Consider the following 12417-nt stretch of genomic DNA (forward strand, 5'->3'; position numbering starts at 1 on the left):
AAGTTGTGAAGTGAATTTTACCCTCTAGAGTCCACTCTGGAGAGCCCCAGTCAGGATCCAGAGAGTACAGATGGAGGTGTGAGGGTGGGTTCAAGAGTGGGATGAGTGTAGCCAAGGTCCTGAGAACTTGAGCTTCCACTCTGGCTCTGGCCCAGGCCCCTCACTGTGTCACCTGCGCTCAGCCCTCCTCTGGAATCCAGCCTTACGCTCACATAGTCGGTTTACAAACCTAGCCTACTTCCGAGCTGCTCCAGTCTCAGAGTCCTGTGGGATTCAAACGAACCTATCGGCCCTGTCTTGAAGAGCTCATAGGCCTCCAAGGGGAAGTGGACATGTGGCCACTTGACCCAGGCCACCGAGAGGGGACAGAAAGCAAAGGGGAGCCAGCCTGTGGCCCAGCCCTGCAACTGTTCCTGAGCAACTCACTTCCTGCATCAGCCACGTCACCGAGAGAGAACAGCTCCCCTGAGGAGGGTGCTGGGTAAACACGGACCCCTCTAGCAACAGACCCCCTGCCCTCAGCTTGGAGCATGCGGCCCTTTATGTCACTCGTGGGCACCGCCTCACCTCCCCACCTGCTCTCCAAAATCTGCAGCACTCTCTCTATTCAAGTTCATGTCTCTCTTTTAAAGTGTCACCAGAATCTTCTCTGCCTAGAAAGCCTGCCCTGGTGGCCCACCCACAGAACCCTCTCTCTCCCACACCCTCGCCTGGCCCTGACCTCAGACAGGTATGGCCAGAGCTGCTGGGGAGGGGGGTACCTACAGCACAGCAGGACAGAGAAGTGGGGACAGAGTTACTCACAGCGATGGAGACGGCACTAATGACAGCTCCCAGGTAGCCCTGGATGAACTTGGATGCAGGAGAAGGCTGGAAGGCAGAGAGAGATTTCCAGGCTCACTGGGCGCCCAAAGCAGCCATACCCCACCCTTGCCAAGAACCCCAGCCAGCAAGAGACGTTCCTGCTCACCAGCAGGTGAGTAGGCAAAGGTCCCTCTGGAAGCCAAAGGGACCCCGGCCTCTCTCTGCATACCTCCAGACATGGAAATGCAGGGGGGCAATGTCCCGGGAGAGTCCGAAGGGCCCACGGCACTTTAGCCCTGTTCTCAAGAGCTCACTGGAAGGCCCTGCTGGCTGGAGGGAGACAATGGCGAGGGCCAAAATGGGACATCCACAGCTGAGCCAAGCAGGGCCAGCGGAGATACAAATGCTGGATGTGGGCTGCTGGCACCCGGAAGCCCACCGAGGCAGAAATGGCTGGCTACACCTGGCTGGCTCTTCCGCGCATGGTCAACCCAAGTGGCAGACCAGGTGGCCGTGCCAACAGATGACGGTTGCTCAACGTTTCCACAGAAAAACGCAACCCAAGTTGCAGCGGATCACATTAAGAAGGAGCTACGGAACTTGCCTTTAGCAGCGCTCTGACTGCAATTTGCGGGATGTTTGGTTTAAGGTAGACGGGAGCCATCCAAGCAGAGCTCTACACATGGGGATCACACAGGCCAGACGCGGATTGAAGGTTTAGATGAGGGAGGAGGTGTCCTCAGAGTTTCAGGCCCAGAAGTTCCTACCACCCAGGCCAGCCCCTAGCTCTCCCCTGCTCTGCCCCAGGGTTAGAGAATGCCCACACCTCCCCCTCCGCAAACTGAGTGCCCCCAGTGGGACCTGGACTCCACCTCCCCTCTCCCTGCCTTGGGACAGAAGTGCAGGACAGATAGCCTTGCTGGGGAAGAAGGGGCCCAGCTCCTTCCTAGACAAGGGAAGGGTGACAGGGCCTCCAGCGAGAGCTTGTCCCAGGATCACAGGGGACTTGGTGGGGGGCCTGGTCCCCTCAGACCCCTCACCCCTCAAGAGCAGCCCTTCCGCTCTACAGCCGACCGTCTGGGGACACCAAGGCAGCTTCCAGGCGAGCTTGGAGGAAGCTTCAGGGGAATTCAGTCCCCATGTGGCTGATGCCATCCTAATCCAAGATCTGGGGGATAAGAGCTGCCCAAGGAGGATGCTGAAGCCAACAGAGCTCCTCCCTCTCACCGCCTCCACTCTATTCCCATTTTATGGGCCTTCCTCACTTCATGTGAACAGCCCCTCCCCGGTGGGGCCCTTCCAGAAGGGTTGGCAGTTTAAATCAGGTGCTTAGAAGAGCACAAGGCTTAATGCAGAGGAACAACCCTCCCCCCACCCCACTGATGGTGGCAGGCCACCCTGTAGGGAGGAGGGTCTCCCCACCCTGCTCCCTACCACTGCGTGCGGGTGGCCTGTCGCGCTCACCTTGGTGGCATTGCGGTTTGCATAGTTGACACAAGCATTATGGCTCTGGTTCAGCCACTGAAAGGGAACGGGGGAGAGGAGACGTCAGGGAAGGCATGGAAGCCAGGCCTGGACCCCGGGTGGCCATAGCCTCCAGAAAGACACGGGATGCTGTCTCCAGCTCACGACTGGCTCTGTCTACAGTTCCGACCATTCCCATCTGCCCAGCAGCATGGAAACCCCGGGAAACCCCTCAGTTCCTGGCAAACCAGGAGAGGGGTCCTGCCCCTGCGGGCAGTTCTTCCCACCCCAGAGACCGTCCCCTCTCCCAGAATCACGGCGTTCACTGCCCCAGATGGCCTCACTGCCTTTGACACATCACCCTTGCTGTATTACTTCTTGGGCAGAAAGTGGACATTTAGCCCCGGGAATTACCAAAAGCCCCAAACCTCTTTCAAAAATACGCCAGCCCAGTGTCTTGTACCAAATACTCTCCACCTTGGGGTTGGTGGTGGATTTACCCTCCCTGAAGATTTAGGGAGGCTTATATCAAAATGAGGCTGAGGGCCTTGAGGTCACAGGCCTTGGGACAAACAGCCAAGGAGCAGGGGGCAGCCACAAAGAAGCCCTCATCCCCTTGTGCAAAAATTAGAGTCACATGAGATGGCCTAGGCATGGGCTACTGGGACCTGCTCAGCTGAATCTGAGTTCTGGGCTTCCCCCAGGGGCCACTGAGTCCGGGAGGGGTGGGAGGTGGGGTGACTTTCCCCGAGGGGCCTGGAGGGGAGACACTGGGACCAGGGAGTTCTAAAGAGCACTTGGTGGGTCCTTCCTTCAGAAGCCCTCTTGGCCATGGACCGTTACCTGCCAGAAGACAGTGGATGCCAGCGTCTGGTTGGGCAAGAGAAGACCCACTACCTGCGAGAGAGAAAGAGAGGAGAGCCTGGATAAAGCCAAAGAAACACCCTATACGTTTGCCAAGAAAAATGACACAGCCACAAAGCAAAGTAAACCGGATCTGTACAAACTGAGACAGACGAGGGGTACGCATAGACCGCTGACGGCGGCAGGAGGGTGCGCGAAGCACGGGAACTGGGTTGAGGAACTATATCGCAGCACAATCCCACTTTGGTAAAGAAAAGAAGCCACATCGTCTGTATAACCATATACACAAACATAGGCATATCCGTATCTCCATGTGAAAATCTATAGCCCAGCATGTAGATGTCTCTGGCGGTTGGGTGACAGTAGTTTCTCACAGTCTTCTAGAATATTCCTATATTCTTTTAAACACTGGACATGTATTATTTCCATAATTGGGGGCAGAGGGGGAATAAAAACAAAGAAGCAAACCAAAGGAACATCTTTACTTCCACTCAGCTAACCCTGCTCTTTCATACCCTCACCACCCCCATAGGATTTCTGTGAGGATTGAAATATGATGATAGGGGTGTCTGGGGGGAGCTCAGTCAGTGAAGTGTCTGCCTGTGGCGCAGGTCATGACCCCGGGGGTCCTGGGATGGAGTTCCTGCAGCAGGCTCCCTGCTTGGGGGGAGTCTGTTTCTCCCTCTGCCTCTCGCCCAGCTCATGCTCTCTCTCAAATAAATAAATAAAACTTTCAAAAAAGTAAAATATGATGATAAAAATCATTTTTGTAAAAGATTTTATTTATGTATTTGTCAGAGAGACAGAGTGAGAGAGAGAGAAAGAGAGCACAAGCGAGCAGCAGGCAGAGGGAGAAGCAGGCTCCCCACTGAGCAGGGACCCCGATGTGGGGCTCGATCCCAGGACCCTGAGATCATGATGTGAGCTGAAGGCAGAGGCTCACCCAGCAGAGCCAACCAGGCACCCCAAATAAAAATCATTTTGAGTACCGGTAGCTAGGTGTGGATTCATTATTCCCAGAGCCCAAATGTCACCTAAGAGCTAGACTTGCTGATTCCATTTTTTTGGTTTACATCAGGATGAATTGTCTCATCTTGACAACTGGCCAAACTTTGGCCTTTAGGGATTCACATGTCTCTCTCGAGTTTACCTTTTGAGTGCTTGTGTGCAAAATAACATCTACCAAGTACCACTGCATATGGGGAAAATGTGCACAACCATCACATATTGACTTATTTATTATTCCTGTAGATAAAATGGCTCTTTGGCAAGGATTTCTGTAAGGAGCAAGTATAAACATTCAATACTATGCAGTAAATCAAATTCTAGACATCCTCAGCAGCATTTGTAAATCATGTTTTAAACATTAAAATGTTTTAAGACAGCAAACACACACACACATTTATATTTATTGGCCCATATCAGTTTGAATAAAATTATATAATGTAAAGCCACTCCATAGCTCCAAAGAGGAATTACGAGATTTCTCTCCCCAAAAGGAGATCCCAGTTTGATTTTTCTCTGCGGCAACAGTTTAGGGCACTGGAGTGAGAATCAGGAGAGCTTGGAGCCCAGCCTCGGCCCCGTCCCAGTATGATCTCCAGCTAACAGTGTCTCCAGCCGAAGACAGTCCCCTTTCGGGCTCTAGCTTTCTTACCTATAGAGTGAAGGGGGTAGAGGTCCAAGTGAAGGGCTTGGAGGTCCTCCCTTGGTGTAAAATTCTATTCTCGGGTTCCAAGCAGCAGGTATGAAGTCAATTGAGATCGCCCCACTGCCTATAAAGGGAATCCCTCCTCACCCAGCCCGGCAGAGAAGTATCGCTGGGGACCCAGGACCTCTTCCCAGTCAGGCTCCAGCCACCAGGAGCCAGACCACAGAGAGGAAGCTGAGCCTAGAGAGGCCTGAAATTGGGAGCCGACCATGGGACGCAGCGAGTTTGTGCATGCGTGAGTGCACGTGTGGATGTCTGTGTACACTTGTGCCTGTCTGACCGCCTCTCAAAGCCTGAAGAGATGAAAGCTGTTCTTCCCTGTTGGGAACTCAGCCATTCATTCCCCTAACCTGGTCTAGAGCATGTGTGTATTATGGACCACGCTGTCTTCTCCTTCTCGATCCCCCTTACATCCCCTGCCCTGAGCTTGGGCCATCAGGAGTGTCATAAGATACAGCCTCTTGGGACAACCATAGTCCAGGACAGTCACTGCTCCTTACATCGCAGAGAGTCCCTTTTATGAATCCCCCTGGGGGACATTTTTCTAGTCTTGGGGTCATAAATGTATACTTCTGAGCATCTGGTTTGCATCTATCTTGCAGACATTGAGCATTTAACCGTGTCTCTCTTTGCACCGACTATCAAGGACCTCAGGCCAGATCTCCATGGCTCACATCTATCTGTCCAGGGCACGGGCCCTCACTGCATGCATTTTATGCCCAAACGTCACTCTTTCCTAAACTCTTTCATTTTTGTCTTCACTTGTATTTTCTGTGGCAGGCTTTTTTTTTTTTTTAATGTGACATCAAGTCTTTTCCAGAACAAACCACAGCCCTAAACGAAATTGAAATAATAGTCAGGCTATGTCTCACACACACTCACACACACACACACACACACACACACACACACACACACACACACACCTTGTAACCTGTGAGCTCTTCTTGTTGGCCAAACCTGGCCAGCCTCCTGTCCCAAACCCTGCTCTAACCATGCTGGACACCTCTGACCCCTTACGTGTTCTTACAGAGATTGAGTGACTGACTGATTGATTGATTTTGCTAAGCATTTCCCCTATGTCACTTACCATGATCCTTATTAGAATTCTGGGGCTCAGACAAAAGAGAGATTAGGTTCTATATTTTACAAATGGGGAAACTGAGGCTTAGCGAAATTCAGTGATTTGCCTAAAGCTTCACAGCAAGCTAGAGAAAGTCAGAAAGATCTCCTGATTCCTGGCTTGAGGGCTCCAACTCTCTGATCTGAGGGCTCCCTTTTCCAGCTCATTCACTGGAGCACAAAGGAAGAGTCACACTCCATGCCCATTTCCAAGCATCTTCTAGGCACCAGGTTCCATGATGCTCTCAATGGAGAATACAGAAAGAGAGGAGTATACAGCACTTAACCACAATTAACACAAAGACCAAACAGGAGAATGGATGAGAATATCCTTTATAACACCTGGCAGTGAAAATGACCAGACAGTTGAATCAGGTACTTGGGTATGTCAAGTGGATAAACGCAAACATCCCAACCAGAGCTCAGGAAGGAGAGATCAGTGTGCTCTGGCTGCCGAAGGAGGTGGTGGGCCGGAGTGGAGGCGTTCACGCGTGTGTGTGTGCGCGCGCGTGTGCGTGGGGGGCAGCGAGAGAGTACATGCTCACGGGAGCAGGAACGGCCAAGAGACTGATCTCCTTAAAGGAGGAGGTTTGAAGAATCAGCAGACCTGGGAGGGTGAGGTTAGAGGCAGCAGAAAGTCTTGCTGCATTGGGCCCCCAAACAGGGCCCAGGGGAACCATCCGAGGCTGAGGCAAGGGGAACAGGGATCCCACTTTGCAGGTCCTACAGTCAGGCTGCCGGGGCCAGGAGCACATGGGTGCCAGCCCCGTTCCCTATTAGGCAACACGCAGCACCATCTGCACAGTCCCAGGAGCAAGAGCAGATATTTTATAACTTCCTTTTTTCTTTTTAAGTCGGAATTAAAAATAAATGTTCCTTCAGTTCTCAGATGTATATCTCTGGTGCAACCTGCCCACATTCCCGCACGCTGCCCTTTCCAGAACATGGCAGGGGAAAGGAGGAAAGAGATGGATAGAGAGAGGGAGCCAGTCCACCCGGCTTCAATGCCAGTGGGTTGCACCTCTTCCAAGAGGGAAACGCTTCAGGCGTGGCCGCGCAGACGGGTGGAGAGCGCCCAGAAAGCGGCTGGTACCAGGGAGAGTGGAAGGAGAGCCAACAGCCAGAATTTCCAGCCCAGCCTCCACCCGATCTTGCTGCAGGACCTTGGCCAAATCGCACATCCTATCTGTGCTCCCATTTATAGTTCGTAACATGGCTGGGGTCCCCTCCGCAGCTCCCGCCCCCTGGCAGCTGTCCTCTTCACACATCTGTCCACTTTTGCTGCCTCCCCTCCCTCAAGTGGCCGGCCATGGGCCCTGGGGATTAACGCGCAGGCTCTGGTCACAGGAAGAGCTAGACTCAGATCCTGGTTCTAGTATTTACCAGCCACGTGACCGCACACAAGTTACTTGAGCTCTTTGTGCCTCCATTTTTTCCCCCCATCTGTTAAATGGCAACCGCCCTGGTACTTATCTGGATGACCATGGGGGGAGGCAGGCATGGGAGGAATTTGGTCCAGTGTCTGTGTGCAGCAAGTACTCGTTAAGTATAAAGTGTAAGGCATCGTTCTTCTCCCTCCTCTCTCGCTCTTTTCTAGTTTTTGCTTGTCTCTCTTTTGTCTGAACTCCACGATCCGCGTTAATAATTGAGCATCATCTTGCCCCCATCTTGTCTCTAACACAACCCTCATCCCTCCAAGGATGGGGATCACCTGAAGGTAGAATCAGCGCTTTTCTCTCCGATGTCCCCCAAAGTACTCAGCACCAAGCTGGGCCCACACTGTGTTGTACGTCCTAGAAGAATATTGCTAATTCATTATTAAGAACATTAAATCTTGGGGGCGCCTGGATGGCTCAGTCAGTTAAGCATCTGACTCCTGATTTCGGCTCGGGTCATGATCTCAGGATGGTGGGATCAAGCCCCACATTGGGCTCCATTCTCGTGCGGAATTTGCTTCTCCCTCTCTTTCTGTTCCTCCTCCCCCCACCTCTAAAATAAATAAATAAATACAGGGTGCCTGGGTGGCTCAGTGGGTTAAAGCCTCTGCCTTCGGCTCAGGTCATGATCCCAGGGTCCTGGGATCGAGCCCCACATCGGGCTCTCTGCTCAGCAGGGAGCCTGCTTCCCCCTCTCTCTCTGCCTGCTTCTCTGCCTCCTTGTGATCTCTGTCAGATAAATAAATAAAATCTTAAAAAATAAATAAAATAAAATAAATACAATCTTAAAAAATAAATAACATGAATTATTGGTCCGGGAAAACATCTGGGATGGGCTGTGACCATGACCACCACCTCCCATTTCTTCCTTACTCCTTTTATTAAAGTCCGAATTGCACGGTGGTGTGGGCCTTTGGAGAGGGGCAGATTGAGTTTTTGGTCTCGATTCTTCACTCCTCCCTGCATTCATACCCGTACCATGGGGAGAACGTATTTCCATGCTCTGGACCAGGGGCAAGTGGGAGGAGGAAGCAGCGCGCCAGCCTGGAGCTCAGGCCTCAGAGGCCACATGTGTTTCTGCTGGTCGTCTTGGGCGTCTAACTTGGCCACGAGGATACACACCCTGACTAGTGTCCTGGTCTGAAGGGGGTAAAAGGCATGAGAGGCAAGGCACAGCCCGTGGCGGCTGACTCACAGTTGACCCCAGGCCCGCAAGAAGCAGGACTGCCTCCATCAAGCATTGTGTAGACCAGCTGAACCCCAGTAATCGCAGACCCCCTAAGAATAAATGCTTACGGTCGCCATGGAAATTCTGTGGGTATTTGCTACCCAGCACGGTCGTAGCAAAAGCCGTTTAATACAGGAGTGGCTATATATGAAGAGTGAATGTGTGTGCTTTGTGGTCCAAAATTCTGTACTGTATCTAGTGCACTTGAACTACGTCTTCACTAGTGATGTTGGTTCCTGAGCAGCCTAGCTTATCATTCCACCTGGTGACCAACCACCCAACTCTGGGGCTGTCCCGGCCAGTCCAGGAAGAAGGGTGCTTTGGGCCTGAGCCTCATCTCAGGACAGAATCCAGAATGGGGCCAATGGCACCCATAAGGCAAATGGCCCACAAGAAAAATCACATCTTCACTTCAGGACTCCTTTGGAGGATTCTAACCTCTGCAGAGAGCTAAGGTCTCGCTCAGAGAGACGGGCACCACCAGATACCTTGAGCCACTTGGCCAGAGGTGGGCCGTGAACAGCAGAAGACGAAGACAGGGGAGCAGGGCTCCTGGTCACAATTCTGTGTCCTGTGATCCTGGGGCTCAGAAAGAGAGAACTGAGCAGCTCCCACTTCCTTGGCAGCCGCCCATGCAAAACTGACTCAAGGAATAGCAGAAAGATGTTTTAAAAGTACAGAAAATCCAGAGAGGAAACCGTGTGTCAAAACAATCAGGTGGTGAAACCCCCGTCAGGGGATGAGTACAGCACCGGGTCCAGCAACTGTCCCTGTCCGCTCCACCCCATCTCTACATGCCTAATGCCTCCTCATTCTCCAGGTTTCAGCTTAGTTGTCACCTCCTCCAGGAAGCCCTCCCTGGCCCTCGAGGTGAGTTAGGTCCCCTGTCATATGCTCCCCCAGCACCCTGCCTGCCTTCTTTGAAGTATTCATTTCAATAGTAAGAATCTGTTTAAAGTCTTTCTCAAGAGCTTCCAGAACCTTCAGAGGGGTGAGAACATCAGCGTTCACTTATCACATACCTGGGAGTCCTCACTGGTAAAGCGACAGGCCCCTGGCATCAGACCCGTTTCCTCCTTCCTGACTCACTCAATTCGAAAAGGCTCCTCTTCGTTTTTCAAAGACCTGCCATGGGCCCCAGTACTCAACAATGTGCCTGTTTTTCCTTCTACTTTGTCTCCATCTTCTGATTTATGTGGCTAACGATCTGAAAAGTAACACTTCAGTGCATGAGGGGTGCTATTTAAAGGATCCCAACCAGTTAAAGAGAATATCTTTGGTCAAAGGAATGTTTGTCCCTGACCGGTTGATTCTGGCTTAACCGAGCAACACCCCTTGTGGGGTATAAACCAGGCCCAACTGACGGGTGGCAGGTTACAATGGAGGTAGGCCAGGAAAAAAATTGTGATTGGCATTTAAATGTGTGAAAAAGCAGAGTCTGGGATGAGGAGGGTTGGGAGACACCAGGAAGACTCTGGGACCCAGCCAAATCCTCACGCAAAGTGAACCCTCTGTGGTCTACCCTTCCCCCCTCCAGTGACAAAGTGACCTACACCAGCGCCTTCTGAGGTTTCTAAGTCCACGCACACAGCGGCAGTGTTAAAACCCATGGGGTTCAGCGCATAGAATCCCAGCTCTGAAGGTCCCAAGATAGGGATCTGGTTTGGAAGCACACAAGGGCCCTCGACTCACTGACTGGGTGCTCCGGTCTGCCCTCCTCGGTCTCCCAGCTGGAGAGGAGGGACTGGGGCCTTGAGTTCTGAGAGTTCAAAAATGACAGGGGGAAGGGAGAGGAGGACAGCGGTGTCATGCGAGGCTCGGAGCAGAGGAAGGAGGCACAGAGAGCCCCCGGGAGGAGCTCAGGCCCACAAGAGAAATCTAGCTCCTGGCATGTGAGACATTCTGGAAGCCAAGGGTGCAGGGTACACTGGGGGGAAGTGCAGAGAGGATAGGACAGGGACCGCCATAGCAGCCCTGCCTCCCCCCAGCCACGCGTGCATGGAAGGGACAGTGCTGCGCACCGCTTAGTGGAAACCTGGGAACAGAACTGCCCGGCATAAGCAACAACAGTTGGCGGGGCTCTTTGGGGAAGGTACCCGAAGAAAAGGTGCCATGAACCGACCGCACTAGCCTCGGGAACAGCCTTGGTGCACTGGCTTAGCCACCATGCTTGTGTATAAATTGGGATCTCTTTGCCACACACCGAAGGGGGAAAAGTTCCCATCTTCAAATGTTAAGCTTAAAATAAGACACTACATGGGTGCCAGTGGATCTGTGAAATCTGCTGACTAAACTGGCACCAGCCTCTGGGAGAAAACCAGCTCGCTTCTCCTGAGCTCCAGAGAGTGAGCGGGGTGGGGGTGGGGGGACTCTTAGGCAAGGCGGGAACCACACGGGGGTCGAGCCCGGGATGCTCACCTAGGCAGGAAGCGCGGATGTTGTTTCCAGAAGCATGTCGGCTGAGGCATCTGCCAGCCTTAACCACCCCTCCCCTTCATCACCCAGGGACCCTGTTCCTAGCACATTCGCCAGCACCCCCATTTCTATTTTGGTAAGCACTTGAGTGGCTTCTGCGTGTATATGTTTCTTACGTACTCTGTCACACCAGGGGCTTCCCTAAGGTGTGGACTGGAACCTTCACTCCCCTTCAGACCAGGCATTTGCTGAGATGTTCGATGCTGCCAGGCGCTGGTGGGGGGGCCTCCGGGGAGCTGAAGTGGCCAGTGGGAGCCGGGCTCTGGTAGAAGGGCTGGAACAGCCATAGTGCACCTTCCATACAAGGCCGGGCCGTGGCCCGGGAAGGAAAGGGACCATGAGCTCTAGGATTGCTGATCTGCATCGAAGGGCCAAGATAGAAGGCTGTGGGTTCTCCTCGTCCAATGACCCCTCTCAGGACCTGGCCTCTGGGCCAGCTATTCTGAATTCTGGAATATGAGTATTTGGGACTAGGAAGTGGGGCTAGGTGAGCACTGTCGTTTTGGCTCCAGCAGCCACTGAGGCCTGCTGGGAGACATCCCAGCTCATGCCGCCCATTCTCCTCCATCAAGTGTTCACGCAGGAGCTCAGGGCGGGGGCGCCCTATTCTCATACCCTACACATTCACTCACAGAAGGGACGTTTGCTCCGGGCTGGAAGAGGACTGGTCCTCAGAGGACATTCACAGCATCTGCTTCAGCAGTAAACCCCTGACACACAAATGAGTGGACAGCACCCAAGTTCCCAGGATGCCTGCAAGGCTCTAGTGACCTGGAAATAACTGACTCGTCTTGGGTAGGAAGAAGAGAATAGAAAATGATGGGGTGCCATCAATCACACCTGGTGAGCCAGAGACAGTGCTGGTGTCCCTTGGGTTAGCTGTTTCATCCCAGTTAATGACAGCCATTGATTGAATAAGTAAGGGTCCATTTGGCCTCTTACGGGGAAATGAGCCCCAAATTCAACTTCTCTGGTTTGGTAAAGAGACGATACTGCTAAGTGATGTATTTTTCTTTTTCAAGTGTTGATGGAATATTTATTAAGATTATTATGGCAGATTCTTTTTGCCTACGTATCAACTATTCTTCCCCTTTTTCTTAGTAACAGAGTCCCTATAGTTGGGACTATAGTTAGTATATATATAGTATAGTATAGTATAGTATAGTATATATATAGTATAGTATAGTCCCTATAGTTGGGGGATTCTACATGAAAGGTAAACAGAACTTCTGTGTGAGACTTTGAAGAAGTCTCCTTAAAGGGAACTGACTCAGTTGGGAAGGACATCCTTTTACTCCTTCCATCTTTCTCCT

General features: G+C 52.2%; 1 protein-coding gene across 4 annotated transcripts in view; it reads right to left on the reverse strand.

The window, feature by feature from the left end:
• Nucleotides 1-12417, reverse strand: part of SFXN5 (sideroflexin 5) — a gene marked incomplete at its 3' end in the record, with an annotated part of 113184 nt that overhangs the window by 50700 nt on the left and 50067 nt on the right. For all 4 annotated transcript variants that reach the window (XM_080814843.1, XM_080814845.1, XM_080814844.1 and 1 more), the window contains 3 exons: nucleotides 3112-3165; nucleotides 2269-2325; nucleotides 805-870 (listed from right to left, as the gene is read on the reverse strand). In XM_080814843.1, the coding sequence (XP_080670969.1) occupies nucleotides 805-870; nucleotides 2269-2325; nucleotides 3112-3165 (177 nt within the window). The remainder of the gene's footprint in view (nucleotides 1-804; nucleotides 871-2268; nucleotides 2326-3111; nucleotides 3166-12417) is intronic.

This window comes from Martes martes (genome assembly GCF_963455335.1).
Source record: "Martes martes genome assembly, chromosome: 9".
Classification (NCBI taxonomy): domain Eukaryota; kingdom Metazoa; phylum Chordata; class Mammalia; order Carnivora; family Mustelidae; genus Martes; species Martes martes.